The sequence below is a fragment of the Otolemur garnettii genome, unplaced genomic scaffold (genome assembly GCF_000181295.1).
Source record: "Otolemur garnettii isolate 467f Iridium unplaced genomic scaffold, OtoGar3 scaffold00005, whole genome shotgun sequence".
NCBI lineage: Eukaryota > Metazoa > Chordata > Mammalia > Primates > Galagidae > Otolemur > Otolemur garnettii.
Window position 1 is genome coordinate 20267104 of NW_003852400.1, and position 20453 is coordinate 20287556.

Consider the following 20453-nt stretch of genomic DNA (forward strand, 5'->3'; position numbering starts at 1 on the left):
AATGTAAAACACAAAAGTAACAGTTAATAGCAATCTACCTGTTGGTGATAAAGCACAACGAGTGTCCTTCTCATTGCTCAGGTAACTACAGCGGATGCCAGGCAGGAAGACTACATTAGGGAGGACATATGGGGTGCTACGGGGATGGCTGAACTGAAACCGCCAATTTATGAAAGGGTCACTGAAAATGAGCAAGCAGGTGGTACCTGACAGGAGTCTGGTTGCAGCGTGTATCAGAGGTGGCTGGGAGATAGCGAAGATGGATGCTTTTGCCAACAACGCAGTGCGTGGTAGAAGGCACAGTGTAATAGGTGAAGAAAATTTAAATGGCATTTCTGTTTCCAGTCAGACTACTCTGCAAACCACAAGAGGAAACAGTTTCTGACAAATTCCTAAAAACAAACAACAACTCAAAAAAAAAAAAAAAACTGGAAAGGATAAAAGGAATCTCAAACTAGAAAATAAAAGGCTTTCTCTATTTTCTTTTTTTTTTTTTTTATCTATTTGAGGTACATTCCCTAAATCTATAGCAAGTAATAAAAGCCTATAGGGTATTTCCCAAAGGAAACAATAAAGATGATATTGTACAGAAGGTTAAAAAAGACAAGTAAATTCAGCTGTTTGAAGAGCGAACAGAATGCATGCTTAAACGAAAAAACAAAACAGGTCTCTTAAAAGAGATTAGAATTCTTTTTCCTTTTGTTGCATGTATAAAACTTTCTTGGCCAGAAAAGAAATGCTGGGGACATAGGTTCAACTTTCTAATTTGAGAAGACCATTCTGGTGAATCACCTTCAGTGAACAAATGCGTTATTTTACCATTCACCTCGAGTCTTTCAAATGCAATTATTCTTATTGCTTACAAAAAGTAACACTTAAAAGATCGCAGAATCTCTCTCTCTCTCACACACACATACATACTCAAAAGTACCAAATCAGGACCGGCAGCTGCAGGGAGATTACATCATAACTCAGCTGTGCCCGGTTTACCACTTCACACTGGCAGCATTCAAGGTTAGAAAAGTGAAATGGCAGCACAATTGGTCAGCAGCTTCTCTTCTTCTGGAATATTTCCAGGTTCTTGAAACAAACAGACAAACAAACAAACAAATGAACACAAAGCTGCAATCACTCTTGCATTGATTTAGAATAGTAAACTAGGCGGTTTCCTTGGAGAGGCAGAGCCCATCCAGAAGACAGCAGCTGGAAGGCCTCCAGACAGTGACCCTCAACAGCTCTGCAGGGCTAGCTCAGGGGAAATGAGCCGCCAAGGGTGTTCTGCGGAAGATCAGCTCAAGCCAGCTGCTGGACCTCAAGCTGTGTTCAGCTCTGAGGTGTTCTGGCTGGGTGGCAGGTGGGAATCCAGGTTCTCCTTACGCCTCTCCAGGTCCTGGAAGTATGGGTGAGACAGGGCACTGTAGGCGGATATTCTTTTGGCTGGATTAAATGTCAAACATTTCTGTAATAAAGAAAAAATAATTGACTAACAGAAAACACATCGATGTAAAATAATGTGCTTATAAAGTTATCTATTTACTGTCAGTGTATCACGATGAGAATGAGTATTTCAAAGTCCACTAAATAATATATAGACAGTACTCAACTTACATATGTATGCATGTATATGTCCTTAATGTATAAATTGCCTCACGTGATAAAGCAATACCTTTTGTCTACCCAGGATTTTTCTTCAAGCCCTCGGAGCTCTTCCATCCTCGTGATGCAGTGTCCACTAAGTGGGTTGGGTGAAGGAAACGTCTCTGAATTTCAGTCCTCAGTGCAGTCTAAAGACTTGGCATTATCATGATTTATGCAGACCTCTTCTGCTGGATCTAGGCTCCTCCTCTCAGTCCTAATCGGGTTCTGACTGGATTAGGGGCCCCTCTAAATACTCTGTTGAAAGCTACTAACTGAGAAAAACAAGTAGAAACATAGTTGTCTACATTTAATTTCAGGTGATCCTTGGGTCCCCTGAAGTCTTATTTATCCTGAGCTCCCTCTCCCTACAAGGCCATGCATGCCAGCCTCCCTACAGGGTCTTCTGAAAATCAAAATGCTGAAGGGCAAGCAGAGGAAGGAACTTGTCTGTAGAATGGTTCCACTGTCGCTAATAGCAATAAAACATCTTTAGAAAAGCTTTGCGAGAACTGATCCCAAAGGACAGCAATCAGGGACAAAATTCTTGAGCCTGAGCTCTCTCTTCCCAGAGTCCAAGACAGAGAAAATTAGCATTAGAAATTGTAGAAGTTACTTTAATCCCCAGGAGAAAGTAACGAGTTGTGGGAATATGTTCACGATATAGACATATCCCTAGAGGATTATGTGGGAGGAAGCCCTCTTCCTCACAGCTGTACTGGTGGCTTAAAGCTGGGAAGAGGGTGGCAAGAAAGAGAACTTAGCTAAATGTGGGCATGTGTGAGAATCCCAAGCTGGAAGTCTTATACATCTTGTCCTATAGAAATATTGTTAGAAAATGTGGGTGAGTTCTGTTATTGTTCTACTTTAGGAACACGGTAGCTGGCTTGAGAATTAATTCAAAAGCCTTGTGTAATCATATTGTTTCTGCAAGAAAATGGAATTTAAATGCCAAATAATTGACTTATAAAATGGGCTTTGGAATCACAGTTTAGAGTTGAATATTATGGTAGACTGAATAATTTTTAGTGTAAATTCTTATCTCCTCTCCTTCCATGAAAGGAGAATTCTTTCTTCCATTAAAATTGGTCTTGGTGGGCAGCACCTGTGGCTCAGTGAGTAGGGCACCGGCCCTATACACTGAGGGTGGTGGGTTCAAACCTGGCCCTAGCCAAACTGCAAAAAAAAAAAAAAAAAAAAAGCTGGGCATTGTGGCAGGCGCCTGTAGTCCCAGCTACTTGGGAGGCTGAGGCAAGAGACTTGCCTAAGCCAAAGAGCTGGAGGTTGCTGTGAGTCGTGATGCTACAGTACTCTACCGAGGGTGACAAAGTAAAACTCTGTCTCTAAGTATATATATATATATATAGGCCATGGAACTTGCACTGACTAGTGGAATGCTGCAGAAGTGGCCACATGCTTCTACCAAGCCCAGGGATTCATGGGCACTGTATGTTTCTGCTTGCCCTCCTGGGAGCATCCACCCTCCATCATGAGAAAAACACACTCTAGGGAGCTAGCTGCCCCTCTGGTGTGGATTCTGAATGAAAAACATGGGGAAGAACTGTACTTGACCCACAGGATGAAGCAGACAGCAGAGACTGTACAGTCAGCAGGTAAACAATACACTCATTACTTGTTGGGTTCCAGACACCAAGAACAGCCCATTAGCTGTTGTTCTGGCCTCCAAACTATAGGAAATTATGTACAAGGTCAAGTATTACGAGTCTGAGTCTCAAACAGAACAGTCTTATTTTTAGTGAGGTACTTTATATGTGTAAGGCACATTTTGTACTAGTAGCATTGTGATATAGTTTCTTTGGAAAAAATCTTGCCTAAGTTGTGACTATTTAAGAAATGGCACATGAAAATGGCAAGTTGCTTAAAGTAGCATGAAACTGCTAATAAGGAAACATAATACATCAACACCTCAGCAAGCTGACCACCCAAGGGACTGTAACAAACTGGTCAATATACAGAAGTGGTCAACATAAGGAACTAGGCCTGTTGCACTGACACATACATAACGTACATGTCTGACTTGTGACAATGAGGCCAATTTAAGGAGGTAGTCAATGTAGGGAGATGGTCAACTATGGAGATTTTACTGTATTTATGTCTAATGACACATATCCAAGTGACTCAAGAGGCTTCTAAAGCTGCACTGAAATAAACATTCAACGATGGTGGATTTAAAGAGATTAGGAAGACATTCTGCAATCAAAAGCTACTAGCTGCTACGAGTGTACAAAACCCGTGGAGAGACTGGAGCCCCCTGCCCGGTCTGACTGTGGCCCGCGATGCCAGCAGCAGTTGCTGAATTGCTATTATGTAGTCTGGACAGGGCACACCTCTCATTGCACAGTGCAGACCAGCTCAACAGCACATGAACTTACCAGAAGTAGGTCTTTGCCTAGCTCATCAATATCCGTTACAAACTTCTCAATTGGTTGGGCAGATTTTGAATGAAAAGCTTGCCTGGGAAGGGCAACATCTCTAGGCCAGTCCTCTTCTCCCGGGAGTCCAATTACACTACAAAAGAACCAAATGGGGACATGAGCACTAGCTGCTATGTAGAAGCTGTTTTCTCACCAATTTCTAGAGAAACGCAAAATCTAAGAGGCAGGCATCTTAGATTTGGGGCAGTGGGTAGTGAGTCCCAGAAGACCTCCGCTTTATCCCTGGCAAGATCTCTCACTGATCTCTGTCTTGTTCAGTATGGTGGTCACAGGGTATAGAGTAATCTTACAGGAGAATTATAAAATTCTGTGCAGAGAAGAGTTTGCTCCAGCAGCAGATACTAAATGTAAGAGAAGATATAGAAATGGAAAATATATTGCCAGGTGGTAATCTCTGATTCATTGACAAGGCAGGGCTTATTGTATTCCAAGGAGACCCACACTGGTATACCCTCCTTTATGCATGAGTGCCTTCTCTGTTCTGATCCAACACTCCTATATTCACATGCTTTTATGATGCTTATTCAATGTAGCTTTTTTTTTTTGGCAGTTTTTTGCCGGGGCTGGGTTTGAACCCGCCATCTTTGGCATATTGGGTGGGCATCCTACTCCTTTGAGCCACAGGCGCCTCCCTCAATGTAGCTTATTAACATATCAATTTGGTTGCATTTTTGGTTAAAAAGTTGCTCCTTGAACAGTAATTACACAGGTTAGAATCAGACAGAAAAATGAAGCCAAAAGGTATGTAAGTTCTGTTTTATGAAAACACTATTTTATAAAGAAAGTCTATGGTATTTCAAAGTGAGCAAACAATAAATTAAATGAATACCATTTATATCTCCTCTGAAAACCATTCTGGGATCAGAAATGTGAAAAGAACAGGAAATAGTAAAAAGTGCACAGGCTTTGGAAATAGGCAGACTTGGGTTCAAATTCTGAACCTGCAGGTAAGGACAAATTACTTAACACTGATGACTATCACTGTCTTTATGTATACAGCAATTTATACAGATAATTTATAGTCATAATGAGGACCAGTTATTATTTACATAAATTTATATATAGTCTCATATATAGTCATAATTTATGCAAAATACATAGCACAGTGCCTGACACACCACATATACTACACAGTCAATATCAATACATTATTCATTATCATAATTAGAAAATGTTATTAATCCAAGATGCATAGGGAATATATCACTACCACATTAAAAATATGAATTGCTTGAGTCCTATTTATGTGTCACTTAAGGTTCTTCAAAAATATTAACAATCGGCCAGGTGCAGTGGCTCATGCCTGTAATCCTAGCACTCAAGGAGGCCGAGGTGGGTGGACAGCTTGAGCTCTTGAGTTTGAGATCAACACCAGGAAAAGTGAGACTCCGTCTCTACTAAATTAGAGAAAACTGAGGCAAGATGATCGCTTAAGTCCAAGAGTTGGAGCTTGCTGTGAGCTAACTCTAGCCAGGGGCAACACTTGAGACTCTGTCTCAAAAAAAATTAACAGGTCAATGTTCTTATATAATTTATACATTATATAGATTTTTATAGTTTATGTGTAAGTGGTAAGTAGATTTGAATAAGGGAAATCAGAGGATGCAAGAACTTATTTTTCGTATAGACTCTGGATAACACTGAACTAAAAAAAAATCATCATTTATTGAGTAGACAGGATATATAGCTATTCAAGTACTCGACCAAACTATTTTTTTTTTTTTAATTGTTGGGGATTCATTGAGGGTACACAGCACCAGGTTACACTGATTGCTTTTGTTAGATAAGGACCCTCTTATAATTGTGTCCTGCCCCCTGAAGGTTTGACCAAACTATTTTAATGAGAGTTAGAAATGGTGCTGGCCTGAAGTAGGCTCTTCCTGGCCAAGAAGAGACACTAGGCCCAGGAAGGGGTATTCTTGTGAATGTATTTCTAGGTTCCACAAACACGTGTCAGTAAATGCCCCAGGATCCCTTCTCCCTCACCTAAACTACACAGCCCAGGCCTCAGAGCTCACTTAGGAAGAGCAGACACTCCTGTCATCATGGTGGCACCTATACCTGGGAGTGTGGAGGGCCCAGACACCACATGCTGCCTCTGTCAGGTATCCTGAGAGAGCCAGGTTATTCCATGATGCAGACCAAGACAGACCCACAGACATATTTTTTGGAACCAATGAAGAGAAACCATAACTTGAGCACTATGCAAATTAGCTTAACAGCAAAGTCTGCAACTGGATTAAAAATAAGAAAACAAAGATAACACTTTAATTACAAAAGGAAATGCCCATGGTTGTGTTTGGACAGAATGGGACAGAAGATAGGAAGAAAAGAAGAATGTTTATTAAAGAGTTTCAAACATTTTCTTTCGCAGTGCCTGTAGCTCAGCTGGCAGAGGGAGCGCGGGCCACATACACCTAGGGTGGTGGGTTCGAACCTGGCCCGGGCCTGCTAAGCAACAATGACAAACATTTTCTTTTATTCCTTTTTAGCTTTTAGCCCTTTAAAATTAATTAATTAATTAATTAATTTTTCCCGAGACAGGGTCTTACTCTGTTGCCCAGGATACAATGCAGGGGTGCAATCCTAGCTCACTAAAAGTTTGAACTCCTGGGCTCAAATGATCCTCCTGCCTCAGCCTCTCCAGTAGCTGGTACTGCACGTGTGTGCTACCATGCTTGTTAAACTTTTTACTTTCTGTAGTGACAGGGTCTCACTATATTGCCCAGGTTGGTTTTGAACTCCTGATCTCAAGTGATCCTCCTCCTCCTGTCTTGGCCTCCTAAAGTGGTAGGAATACAGACATGAGTCACTGTTCCAAGACTAGCTCTTTTTATATAAATAGTTTTGCATATCATCGCCAGTCACCTAGAAATTGATTATAACAATTCTTAGAAATAATATAAAATCTTTTTTTTTTTTTTTTGAGATAGAGTCTCAAGCTGTTGCCGTGGGTGGAGTACTGTGGCATCACAGCTCACAGCAACCTCAAACTCTTGGGCTTAAGTGATTTTCTTGCCTCAGCCTCCCAAGTAGTTGGGATTACAGGTGCCTCACTATTTTTTTGGTTGTTGAGGTTGTCATTGTTATGTTAGCTGGCCCAGGCTGGGTTTGAACCCACCAGCCTTGGTGTATGTGGCTGGCATCCTATGCACTGAGCTATGGGCACTGCCTAAAATCTTTTTATTTATAGCTTTCAATATAACTATATTGAGTGAAATTTTGCAAATACACATAGAAGTTTGTCTGTGTATAAATATGCACATGACTGTTTATATCTATATATAACTTTAAATCTATCACCTGTGATTCCCGTAAAGACCTCCTAAAACATGCAGGTCAGCTGTATTATTTCCATTTTATAAGATGGGGAAACAGAATGAGGAATGAAATGAACTGCTGAATTCACTCATAAAGAGTTCAGTCACAGAGCTCAGAGTGAGTCCATTTCTCCCTATTTCAGAGTCCAATAGTTTATTCCATTTAACTAGGATAGTGCTCTTATAAATGCTTTAAAAGGTCATGGGCTAAAGACATTGTTTCACTTTCAAAGTGACTTGCTGTTATTTGAAGGTTTCTATCTTTCTAAACATAGAAACGTTCTCTTTATGAGTATGTGAATTTGGCTTTTCTTAAAAAAAAAAAAAAAAGTTTCATGTCCAGTATGAATTTTTATGGCCCATATATGAGTGCTGTGAAATTCTGATAGGTCCATTAAAAAGTGCTTGCATCAAATTCCATTATTTGGACAGCTGAATATAAGCCTTAAAAGTTGACATTTATACTGGAAAGACTGACAGGGCACAAAATCTATAAATGGCAGCGATGGTGGAGTGGAATTATTTTTCAAGTACTTTAGCAGTGACACTAGGGTGCAGCATTGTCCCTTTTCTCTACACGGTAATGCATTCAGAAGAGAGTGAACTTCTTAATTTCAATGAAACAATGCCAGAAACCATAAAGTAAAATCTAAAGGCCCAAAGCATAGAACTTTATAGCTTCTTTTCTGTGGGCAATTTAGGATTGTCAGGCTTTTTCCAAAAGTGGAACTGGCTTTTCCTTAACTTAATTGGAAGCAAGTCAAACATGCTGGTCAAATGTTCCTTGTGGGCCATTTCACTGGCTTCACGTAGTAAGAAGGGTGCTAACAATGATAACAAAATTGCAGACATCCCCGCTGGAGGCGGACACAACTCCCGGGTGGTGCAGTCAGGAAATGAAGGCGATGGCCTTCAATGTCACCAGGATGTCTGACTTCCCAGTTCCCTCTTTAAAGACCACATGCACATATATGTTCAATGGTCGTGGGGGAAAACAGATGAAAGTTCACCAGTGAATGATCAAAGAACCTGCCACGTAGAAGCAGGGGTGCCATGAAGGCTTTGTGTTGAATTTATTCATTGCACAGGGTGGTCAGCAGTAGCAGCAGTAGCATCAGCTGCCTGGACCTGGTATTCCCAGACCACAAAAAAAAAAAAAAAAAAACCAAAAAACAAAAAACAAAACCACCCAGTAAATTTTCTTCAGACCTTGAAGCCACTGGGTCTGACTCAGCAGTCACACTGGCACTAGCAGAGGTCTACTGGAGCTGATTCCACTCACCAGAAGAACAAAGTCAGGGTTCAGTTTTATTAACTGTTTTAAGCAGAATATATAATTCTGTTCTTTAGGGATGCTTTTTTTGCAATCTTACAGACTGCAAATCTCATAAAAATCACTGAGATTCCTATAAAATGTCACAGACCAGCGATCAGGGCTATTTTTGGTCTAGAACTCCCGTTTTCTTCCTACTCCGCCCCAAGTCTGACAGGCTTGGCGGACACAAAAACCCAAAAAAGGACGCCGTACTGCATGCTTTGGGAGAAGAAATGCCCCAGCTTCGTTCTAGAACATGAAAGCACACACACCCTCACATGCGCAAACATGTACACGCGGATGAAACAATGCAGATCGCCGAGGAGTTATGGAACAGACTGGCACCAAACAATCTGAGCACAAGAAAGGATCTTAGGAAGAATTTAAGTCAGAGTTTCATGTTTCATTTCTCAGATGGAGAGGTTAAGGAAAAAAAAGGTTATATAATTAATGACGAATTGCAATAATAACAGCTAACTTTAAAAAAAGCACTTATTATCTGCTAGGCACAGCCTTTCACAGTGCATTTTAAAATACTTTTCTCAAGCTTGCGTAGTTATGTAGCCACAGACTTAGGCTAAGGACCTAGGATTCTCATTTTTCTCTTCTGGTGCTCCAAAGAAAAATGGGATGTGTCGCATACCATTCTTGGCCCAGGAAAACAAAACACAACAATGCAGACTCGACCTGGACCAAGGAGACTCAACGGGGACAGGAAACTCACTGGACAAGGATGGGTTACGAGGCCATCAAATGTCCCTCTCTAGTCATGGGTGCATTTGAAATGGCCACAAGCGGAGGATGTATCTGAATTAAAGAACTTCAGCTCAGCCAAGAAAAAAAGAGGAGCAGCAAAAAGATCTATACAAGCAACACACAGGCTTCTAGAGCAAAGCAGTCAGGCCCCCGTCTTGATGGGCTCGGCGTGAACAGCATTTCCACCGTGTCCCCACTCACCACACATACAGTAACACTGTCTGCAGCAGCAGCTTGGGGTAAGAAAGACAAGAGATAAACATATTACACGAATGTCAGAGGAAAGCCGCTGTCAATGTTTTACTGCTGTGGATGCTGATGTAAAATTATAGTTATTACTTACTCCAAGATTTTTCCTAGTTGATCAACATCTGAACTTCCACGAAAAAGAGGCCTAAAAGAATAAAGATACATTTTATATAAGGCATTTTCTCAGGTTACATTCAATCGTATTTGTCATTATCATCACTTACCAGGAAGCACGGTATTCTTTATGGGAGGGGAAGAAGTAAAGAATTGAGGTATCTTTTTTTAGTCAAGTTTTCCTTGCATTTCACTTATGGCACCTGACTCCCATGTCTTGCAATCTTGAGTAGCCTATTTTAAGTCATTGTAACAACAGTGATACCATCACATACAGGTCCAAGTTTCAAAGTTCTACTTAATTTCCTGGTAGGGTCAAATACGTGGTTGTCCTAGGCTCAAACCACGGATAGGTGGGATTCTTTAAAACCGTTCTTGGTGCGATCCTTCTCAGAGCAAGCACCTTTCTATACTACTATGCTGTCAGAGTATTTCCTCATGGGCCTCGTTCCTTCATCCTGAATGCTGCAGTGAGCCAACTCGGAGCCTATTTTTCTGATTATACTACTTTTTTCCCCTCAACATTATAGAAACTAACCATTATAAGTTCTAAATCTTAACTCTGGGCTTCAGCGGCAATTGTGTCCTCTCCTGAACACACAACCCTCCTTATCTACACCGAGCAATGTAATGGGCAATTCAATAGGCTCACTCACCTGTGACATTTCTGGTATTTTCCCAACTAGCCCCCTGAGGGACAGGACCACCTAGGTTTCCCAATAATCCTTGTCCTAGTGTTTTGCCATAATGGATGCATAGTTATTAAATATGTTTATTTGATTTTATATATGGCTATAGTACATATGTAAACGTGTCCTAACTCCTTGCCCAATGAATGCTATAAACAGGCATTATTTTGGTTTGTTTTTGAGACAGAGCCTCAAGCTGTTGCCTTGGGTAGAGTGCTGTAGCATCACAGCTCACAGCAACCTCCAACTCCTGGGCTTAAGCGATTCTCTTGCCTCAGCCTCCCAAATAGCTGGGACTACAGGTACTCGCCACAATATCTGGCTACTTTTTGCTTGTAGTTGTCATTGTTGTTTGGCAGGCCCTGGGCTGAATTCGAACCTGCCAGCTCTGGTGTATGTGGCTGGCACCCTAGCTGCTTGAGCTACAGGTGCCGAGCCACAAACAGGCATTTTTATTTTATTTTATTTTATTTTTTTTTCTTGCAGTTCTTGGCTTGGGCCGGGTTTGAACCCGCCACCTCCAGTATATGGGGCTGGTGCCCTACTCCTTGAGCCACAGGTGCTTCCCCAAACAGGCATTTTTTAACACTATGTTTTCCAAGTTTCCACACAAAGCATTTATCAATACTAAAATACTTTTAAAAATCATAGCCTATTATCAGGGAACATATTTCTTATTACATATCAATTTATAAAGCCTTAAACCTGACTTTTTTTCTTTTGAGACAGAGTCTTACTTTGTCACCCTTGATAGAGTGCTGTGGTGTCATAGCTCACAGCAATCTCAAACTCATGGGCTTAAGTGATTCTCTTGCTTCAGCCTCCCAAGGAGCTGGGGCGATAGGTGCCCACCACAACACTGGCTATTTTTAGAGACGAGGTCTCTCTCAGGCTCAGGTTGTTCTCGAACCTGTGACCTCAGGCAATCCACTCACCTTGGTCTCCCAAGTGCTGGGATTACAGCCATGAACCCCTGTGCCCAGCCCAAACGTTACCTTTTAAATGTTTTCTATGCACAAAAAATGAACTCATTATATAGGTCAGATATGGAGAATCCTATAGTCATAGGATTTCAGTGGTTATATCTTAGTATTCCTCAACAATACCTTCTAATCACGTTACTATTCCTGAAAATAATTATTTCCAAATACAGTGGAAAAGAATTTACTTATGGCAGTGTGATGGGCTGAATTGTGTTCCTCCTCCCCCAAATTCATTATGTTGAAGCCAAATCCCCAGTATCTCAGAATATGACTGTACAGTGGAACCTCTGTAAGTTGACCACCTAAGGGACTATAACAAACTGGTTAACATATATGAGTGGTCAACATAAGGAACTAGGCCTACTGTACTGATATGTAAATGTGGTACATGTTCGGTCTATGAAAATTAGGTCAATTTAAGGAGGTGGTTAATGTAGGTACATGGTCAACTACAGGTGTTCCACTGTATTTGGAGATAGGACCTTTAAAGAGGTGATTACGTTAAAATAAGGCCATTAGGGTGGGCTCTCCTCCAATGGCACAAGAGGCCACATCTCTTACACCAGGAGATGTGAAGGGAGCACATGCACACAGAGAAATGCCCACGTGGGAACACAGTAAGGCAAGTCAGGGAAAGAGGACTTCGAAGAAAGCTGTAACCTGCTGACACCTTGATCTTGAACTTCTGGCCTCTAGACATGTGAGAATATAAATTTTTGTTGTTTAAGACATTTAGCTGGGCATTTTGTTGTGGTGGCCCTACCAAACTTCCATAGGCAACTTGCATATCACTAATGCAGGGAAAGAGTCAGGAAGGTGAGTTCTAAAAGAAATCTAAATAGGTCATGAAAGATAACAAGGTGAGAAGTGAAATTCTTTTTCTAAAACTTTTCTCCCCAAAAGGGCACAGAACTGTAAGAGCTATAATTTACTGAGCAAGAATGTTGTATCTGGCATAGAGCCAAGTGCCTCAAATATGATCTCATTTAATTCTCACAAAAATTACACAAGAAATGGAGTTTTATGATCATTTCTACTTTCAGATGAGTAAACTGAATATTGGAAATGTTACATGACTTAACTAAGGGCACAGTGTTCCCCCGCCCCTGTTTTTTCATTGTCGTTAACATTGTTATTTATTTATTTTTTTTTTTGAGACAGCTTGCCCCAGCAAGCTGATGATGCCCCAGCAGTGGCATCATCACAGTTCATGGCAACCCCCACTCCTGGGCTCAAAGTGATCCTCCTGCCTCTGCCTCCTGAGTAGCTGGAACTACAGGCACCCACTGCAGGCCCAGCTAATTTTTCTGTTTTTTATAGATTGGGGTCTTGCTGTTGTTCAGGCTGATCTTGTCCTGACCTCAAACGATCCTCCCCTCTTGGTCTCTTAATGATGTGGATTTTTCAGGATGATTTTTGACCGGGGAAAGGAAGATGGGTTGTCCTGGGAGTGAATCTCCCTATATGACCTTAGGAAAGTCTCTTAACTTCTTTGAATCTTAGTTGCATCATTTGTAAAATGGAGATAATGACACTTACTTCATAGGATCAACTAAGTGGGATTATGAATGAAAGACCTATAGTAAGTGCTAACTAAGCATACATACACACACATATGGTGGGACAGCTCTCTTTTTCCCGACCAGTATTATACGCAAATGAGAATGTAAAGCATTGCACATGGTGAAAAAGAAAGAAGGGGCCATTTTTTCCACCCTGTAGTGAGCTCCTAAATCATACTTAAGCCTAACAGTCTTCTCTCTGGGGTTATTCTCTACACATGTTGTACTTCTTACAATTTATTAAGAACATAATTTTATCAAGGACGAATGTCAAATTTTCCAAAATTAATTCTGAATTGGCAGTAGGCAATTATCATTTCTTCTTCTGTATGCACTTTTTCAAAAAAGCTCACTTAGATATTAGTCTATCAGGGAGGTGAATTTTTTTTCTCAGGTCAAATAGCACAGGGGACCAGGTTTCAGATTATATGTTTTTTTAAACGAAACGCAAAGAGCACATACGTATCATTCATAATCTCAATAATGGTGGAAAACAATATTTAGAAGTAGGATATGTTTTCTCGCAGATGAGAAATGTATACTGATATGTCTGTTATAAAAAGGAAATGATTCATGCATAATGGAAGATGAAAGAGTCATTTAGCTACAATACTTTCATTGTACTAAAAAGAAAAGGAAGTCATGGGTTACCCTATAGAACACCTTTGTAACCTGCACTTGACCTTCGGCAATGCTTTAAGTTGCTAGTTTTCTTGATTAGTAGAGGACGTTTCCATGTTCATAGAGGGATCTTTTGAGAAATACTACCCAGGGGAATATTTACTATTTTAAACTCACTCCCATGCTCCATTCTAGAGTTGTTACTTGTTAAAATAGATAACTTATTCAAATAACCAGATTAAGAAGGAAATTAATTAATTGATTTACTTAGTAAACACTAACTCAGTGATCACCCACTATACATGTAGGGTAATCAGTGGGGAGAGGTACCAAAATAGATACACATTTATACATTAAATATAAATTATACTTAAAATTATATAATATATGGTCTTTTATATTATGTATATTCTATGTACTCAAATTATATTATAAATTTATAACAAATTCATAAAAATATAACTTTATAAATATTTGTAAATTTAAATACTCTCACATACACTACCATAAAGATCCTTCTCCTACAGAGACAAGATATACACATGCAGGATCACTAAATAGAGAAATTTATTTCATTTTACCGGTTGGACACAGAAGCCCAGGGTAACTGTTTTATTTTTACTAGAATGTTAGGAGGTGCTTAACCTCCTTGCACAGATGAGAAGTAATTTATCTGAGGAAACACAGATGAGTAAGTGGCTAAGCGCGTCTGTCCAACTTCAATGAAGAGCAAAATAGGAGCAGTGTTTTAGAAAGATTAATTTGGCAGGGGCTTACTGAGTCAATCAGAGTGGACGGAGACTGAGCCAGGAAGGCCACCTGGGAAGTCAGTGTACAAGTGGGAGGACGAGGGAAACGGGAAGGGATGCAAAGATATTAAAGAAAGACGACCCAAACTTGGGGAAAGACTGAATGCGACTTGGAAGGAGAAGTACGATTTTAAGTTTGTATAATATTAGTAAAGCCAGTCAGAATGAGGCAGATGGGGGTAGGAGGGAGAGGAGATTGGAAGATCATTAATTTAGTTGTAAACATGTTCCTTTATCATATAATTATACAAAACATTTAAGTGAAATTTGAGAATGAATACTGCACAAAAAAGGAGTTGAGCTTACCTAGGCACATAGGTAAGGACAGATTGTGGCAGAAAGGAGAACTGAAAATAAAGTTCTGTCCCTGAGAAAAAGACTGATATGAAAAAATCCTCTTCTAGGGAAGGAAGGTGCTACTCAAGAAAAATGAAAACATGTCAATGTTAAAACTTGTGCCTGGATGTTCACAGCCGCATTATTCACAGTAGACAAAAAGTGTTAGCAACCCAAACGTCCATCAACTAATAAACTGATAAACAGAGTGTGGTACGGCCACACAATGGGATATCATTTAGCCATAAAAATGATACAACATGAATGACCCTTGAAGCCATTATGCTCAGTCAAAGAAGGTAGTCGCCAAAGGCCACATTATTATATGTTTCTATTAACACAGACCAGCAAATTTATACAGGTACAAAGTAGATCAGTGGTTGCCTAGGTAGAACTGGGGACTTGGGGGAATGTGTCTGTACAACAGATTGAATGTCTGTGCTCTTGAAAAATTCCTATGTTGAGACCCTAAGTCCCAAGATGATGGCACTGGGAGGTGGGGCTTTTGGGAGGTGATTGGATTGCAAATGGGATTAGTGTCCTTATAAAAGAGATCTCTGAGGGCTCCCTTGCCCCTATTGCCACATGAAGACAGGAAGATCATGGGCATCTAGGAAATGGACCCTCAGTAGACAATGACTTTGATCTTGGACTACCCAGCCTCCAGAACTGTGAGGAACGGATTCCTGTTGAGTATAAGCCACCCATTCATGGTATTTTGTTATGGCAGCCTGGGGTGATGAAGACAGACCACTATTGAGTATGGGGTTTCTTTTTGGGGGGATGAAATACTCTAAAATTGATTGATGATGGTGGCACAACCCCATGGATATATGAAACTAAAAATCACTGAACTGTATTATTTATATTAGTGAATTGTATGGCATGTGGATTATATCTCAATTAAGCTATTTTAAAAGGCATTTAAGAAACTGCATTTTCAAGCAAACATTACAAATTCAGGAGGATAGTAAAAAGCTAAGAAAATTGCTTTAGGTCTAAATAAACCTGAGGCTTTAAAAAAGAGAAAAACTTAAGTACATATTATTAAAGTACTAAAGCAATAAACATGTATTTCATCATACATTTGATCAAATACCCATTGGAGCCATGTGTTCTTCAAGTTCATAATAATAAAAATAGATTATTATGGACTGACTCTTTCCAAATATCTGATTTGTCAGATTAGAATTAAATAATAAACCAAAAAAGTCTATGCATGAACAAAGGAACTCTTATAAAACCTTTATTGTATGCTTTACTCTGGATGGTGAAATTAAAAGTGACTTGTTTTCTGCAATTTCCTACTTTTCTGTAACTCAGCATTTTATGAATATTAATGACTTTTAAAACCGTAAGAAAAAACTCAGCAACACTGCCACCTGCCCTGTCCTACGTTCATACGATCTGTTGGCCTTACGTCTTCATTCCCTGCTCCTGTATCACCCACTTCTACCACTCAGTCACTTGTTGGTTTATACACCCAAACCGCAAGCTTGCTGAGGACAGGGCCATCCCTTACTTGCTCCTGCATTCAGAGCACTTAATCTACTGCCTAGTCTGTCTAGCACTCGATTAATCCACACTGAAAGCTTATTGCTCTTCCTCTAAGAAAGCTTTCTCTCCCTTCTTTCCTTCAACTTTAGTCCCTCCCATCTCTCAAGCACATGTATTTGCAGAGATACGAATATATGAATAGCTGTGTACACACTAAGAGCCAAAACTGGATGTTATTTGCACTGTCCTATCTTAGGCTTTAACCAGCCTGTGGCATTAGACAGTATCTGCCTGCAAATAAAGGGGTTATTTAAAAATGGGGCCTGGCTGACAATTTTTCTCCTATGTCCCAAATCTTGCCAAAACCATGGCAGGAAGCAGTAAGGGGCACGCAGGATAGGATTTTGCCCTCCTGTGCTTATTTCATCCAGGTGTGCAGCTAGGGATGGGCTCTTTGGAAGACAAAGAGAAGTGTTTAGAAAAAGTGTAGAGAAGGCAGAAAAAGAGTAAAGCTTTAAAGAAGGTGTGGAGGGGAAAGAGGCACTTGGACAAAACCAGCCCAGAAAGGGAGAACGGCGGGTGGGATGCAAAGAAACATTAAAAACCCAAGTGATAAAAAGGATGAACTGTGGCAGATAAGAGAAATTAAAATGAAGTTCTGTCCCTGAGACAAAGACTAACAGGAAAAAACTCTTTACGACAAGTTAGTGTCACTGGTATCTCTGTCCAGAGGAGCGACTGGGAGTCTGATAATTTCCTTGAAAATAAATAGCTGAGTTAATTTTTCCTTGTTACTAGATGTGAATAATTTATCTCTCCACAGAAAGTTCACATTTACTGAGCTATGAGCAGCTTCCTCAGAGAGACAGAGAAAAGAGAGGGGAAGGGGAGGGAGGGAAACCCCACCATTTTTCAGTTCAGCATTGAAAATTAAAACTGAACAAGAGCTTCCCAAACCACTGGAGATTTCTGAAACACTGTGAAACTCACAAATTAATATATTCACTGAGTCAACTTTATATATGACTAAAAGCAAACTAAGTGGTCTTGGAGATAAAAAAGTCATTTCTAATGACTCTGACACACACTCAGCAAGTATCTCCCGTGAAAGAACTGCATTTCTCTTCTCCCAGGGCTCCCTCTTCCCCTTTTAACTGCTCAGGCTGCACCAGCAAAGTACCACAAACTGAGTGGCTTCAGCAACAGAAATTTATTTTCTCAGGGTTCGCAAGGCTGCGAAGTCTGAGATCGGGGTGACAAGCACGATAACTCAACAACTGCTGCGGAGTAACTCGACAGCTATGTGGTAACTCAACTGTTTTGGATTCTGGTGACAGCCAGCTTCCTGGCTTGCAGGAGGCGGCCTTCTTGCTGTGTAATCACATTGCTGGAGAGAGAGAAATCAGGTGTCTCTTCTTCTGAGGGCACTGGTCCTGGGAGCCCGACCTTCCTAGCTTCATCCGTTCTAATTAACTCCCAAATGCCCCATCTCCAAACACACATATGGGGGTTAGGGCTTCAGTGTACGAATCCTCGGGGCACCCCAATATTGACACTTCCATCCTCACATTCACCAACACCACATGCCTTCCACTACTTAAATCAGAAAGCAGGGCTGGTATGTTCTTGTTCGGCAACAAATAGGATTTGTCTCATTCCGGAACAGGAGACAAGTATTCACTTTATATACTTCCTCATCATTTTTCTTGACACATTGCATGTCTGTTACTCTCCCAAAGCTTCCTTTATCTCTTGCTTTCCAATCACCCTGCTCAGGGAGCTCTGAAGGCAGGGGAAGAAAGGACCTGCATCGAGCACTTTCTAAGGGCCAGGTTCCTCACGCATTAGTGCATTTTAATTCTCACTCAAACCCTGAAGTTAGAGGACTGGCAAGTAGCGAGTAAGTCTGTAACTGAAAGTAAGTTTAGAAGCAGGAAAATAAATCTGACTCAAACCTAGGAAGCCAGGGCGAAGCATTGATATTGGTATTACTAAGAAACTGGAGGTACATCAAGGACATGATGACTTTCCATGACATCCCTCCCTCACCACAGGCTTCTCTAACAGTCAGACATCAGGCTCAGTACTCTGGGGAAGATGGTCTTCGGTCTTGACACCATCTCAGGCAAGTGTGATCCTGGTGTGTGCAGACACAGAAGAGACAATCATGGACGACCAGGAATGCCTTGCAAAATCAGGGCCAGAGATTAATTACTCAGGCTCTGATCATTAACTGGGCTCAGGGCTTAGCCATGACCTTCACTGCACAGAACTGTGAACTATAGATAATACTCAACCAAATTGGAACCTCACTGTATCCCCTAATAAAATCGTTCTGTCTCACAAATCCTTGCCTTGCTTCTTCATACTGTGCCTTCCTGAGAGAAAAAGAAAAGCTTTAGCGGGGAGTTTGTTCCCTATGAGTGCAAACCTTAGCACTCTAGTTCTTTAATACTTCAATATTATTTGGGTTGGGGAAGGCCCAGAAATAGGCTGACCAACCGGACCAGTCTGCCTAGAATTGTCCCAGGTTTAGCAGTGAAAATCCTGTGTCCTGGGAAACTTCTCCATCCCAGGCAAACTAGGATGGTTGCTGACCTTACCCAGGAGGCTCAGAACAAGAGATTATAGAAAAGGGCATTATAAAAAAAAAAAAAAAAAAAAAAGAGCAAAGGTCTTTGCTAACTTTAGTGGGGTGTGTTGTCTTAAAAAGTCATATGAGCATCTCTCAAAATAATAATAACACAAGTGGTCTGGAATAGTAAAAACAAAAGTGGTCCAGATGGAAAGGTTTCATTCTCTTTTTTCCTCACTGCTACAGTGTAATAGATAAGGAACTGGACCAGGGGGAGCTCCCTCCTCACGCCACAATTCAAGATGTCATTTCTCTCTTTCAGTAAATGACTTGGTAAAAATATAGTCTATGCATCTTGCTTCTTTTGTAGGGGAAGAGCACTGCCTATGGCTTAGTCCCCAAGTCTAACCTAACAGCCTGAGGGAAGGACCGGATCTCCGGAGGCAGCCACCAAGGGAGAGGCAGTGGGGTGGAGAGTGAGGTAGGTTGACAAGAAGAATTCATCTTGTCCAGTCTGGCTGATCAGTAGTGACAGGCTGTGAACTGCATTGAGAAGGACTCTGAGTGCTACCTGCATGTAATAGGAGAGAGTGCTGAGATTAACTGGCACTGCACACCACTGAAAACAAAGAGAGCCAAGGGAGTCGCGTTTGCTTTCTCTGACGGGCTGACTTCCAAGCAATACACAAGGAATAAAAGTCAGAAAACGCAAAAGTAAGTCCACTGAATGGAGACATATTTCATTATACATATTTTAACTACGTATGTCATTGGTAATCATTATTGGTAACCAAAATGTGACTTTCAAAAACTTTTTACTTTTAATCTTGGAATCCACTGCTCTTGTCTGTGACACAAGGGAGTGTCAGTGCCAAGGGGAGTCTGCAGTGTGTATGTCTTTGAGTAAATTCTTATGTGACCAACTCTATCCTCATATAGATACACTTTCTCCTGCAAAACTCTTAATGTTGACATCAGTTAGCTGTTAGCAAGATGACATCCTTCCAAGGGTGAAGGTTTTAATGTTGATTTTGCAGGGAACGCCATAAGCACTAGACATTTTCTGAAAAAGAAATGTCTCTTGGTTGAAGTTGCTCATTGAAAAAAAGAACCTTTCCTCAAAATGGAACCAAAAGTATCACTCATAGAGTATTACAAATGATCTAAAAATATCCTGAAATCGGATTCAATCATTGGTTAAAAATATCCCCAAACGTGGAAGACTAATTTTCTTATTTTTTCCTTAAAAACATTTTAATCGTGTTAGCATAAAAATATGGGCTCTGGCCCTCAAATATCAGTGATGCTGTCTACATTCCTCTAGTATTGAGAGATTAGTGTAGTGATTAATTAACATAAGTTAGCATTTATTTATTTATTTATTTTTTTGAGACAAAGCCTCAAGCTGTCCCCGTGGGTAGAGTACCATGGCATCACAGCTCACAGCAACCTCCAACTCCTGAGCTCAAGGGAGTCTCCTGCCTCAGCCTCCCAAGTGGCTGGAACCACAGGCACCTGCCACAATGCCTGGCTATT

At 40.7% G+C, this 20453-nt stretch overlaps 1 protein-coding gene across 3 annotated transcripts in view; it reads right to left on the reverse strand.

The window, feature by feature from the left end:
* Positions 1-512: 512 nt before the first annotated feature.
* The window catches only part of CDK6 (cyclin dependent kinase 6), a 227553-nt gene continuing 207612 nt past the window's right edge, over positions 513-20453 (reverse strand). For all 3 annotated transcript variants that reach the window (XM_003782668.3, XM_023518873.1, XM_023518868.1), the window contains exons 6-8: positions 9826-9876; positions 4029-4164; positions 513-1459 (exon numbers count right to left, since the gene is read on the reverse strand). In XM_003782668.3, coding sequence (XP_003782716.1) covers positions 1313-1459; positions 4029-4164; positions 9826-9876 — 334 coding nt within the window. In that variant the 3' untranslated portion in view covers positions 513-1312. The remainder of the gene's footprint in view (positions 1460-4028; positions 4165-9825; positions 9877-20453) is intronic.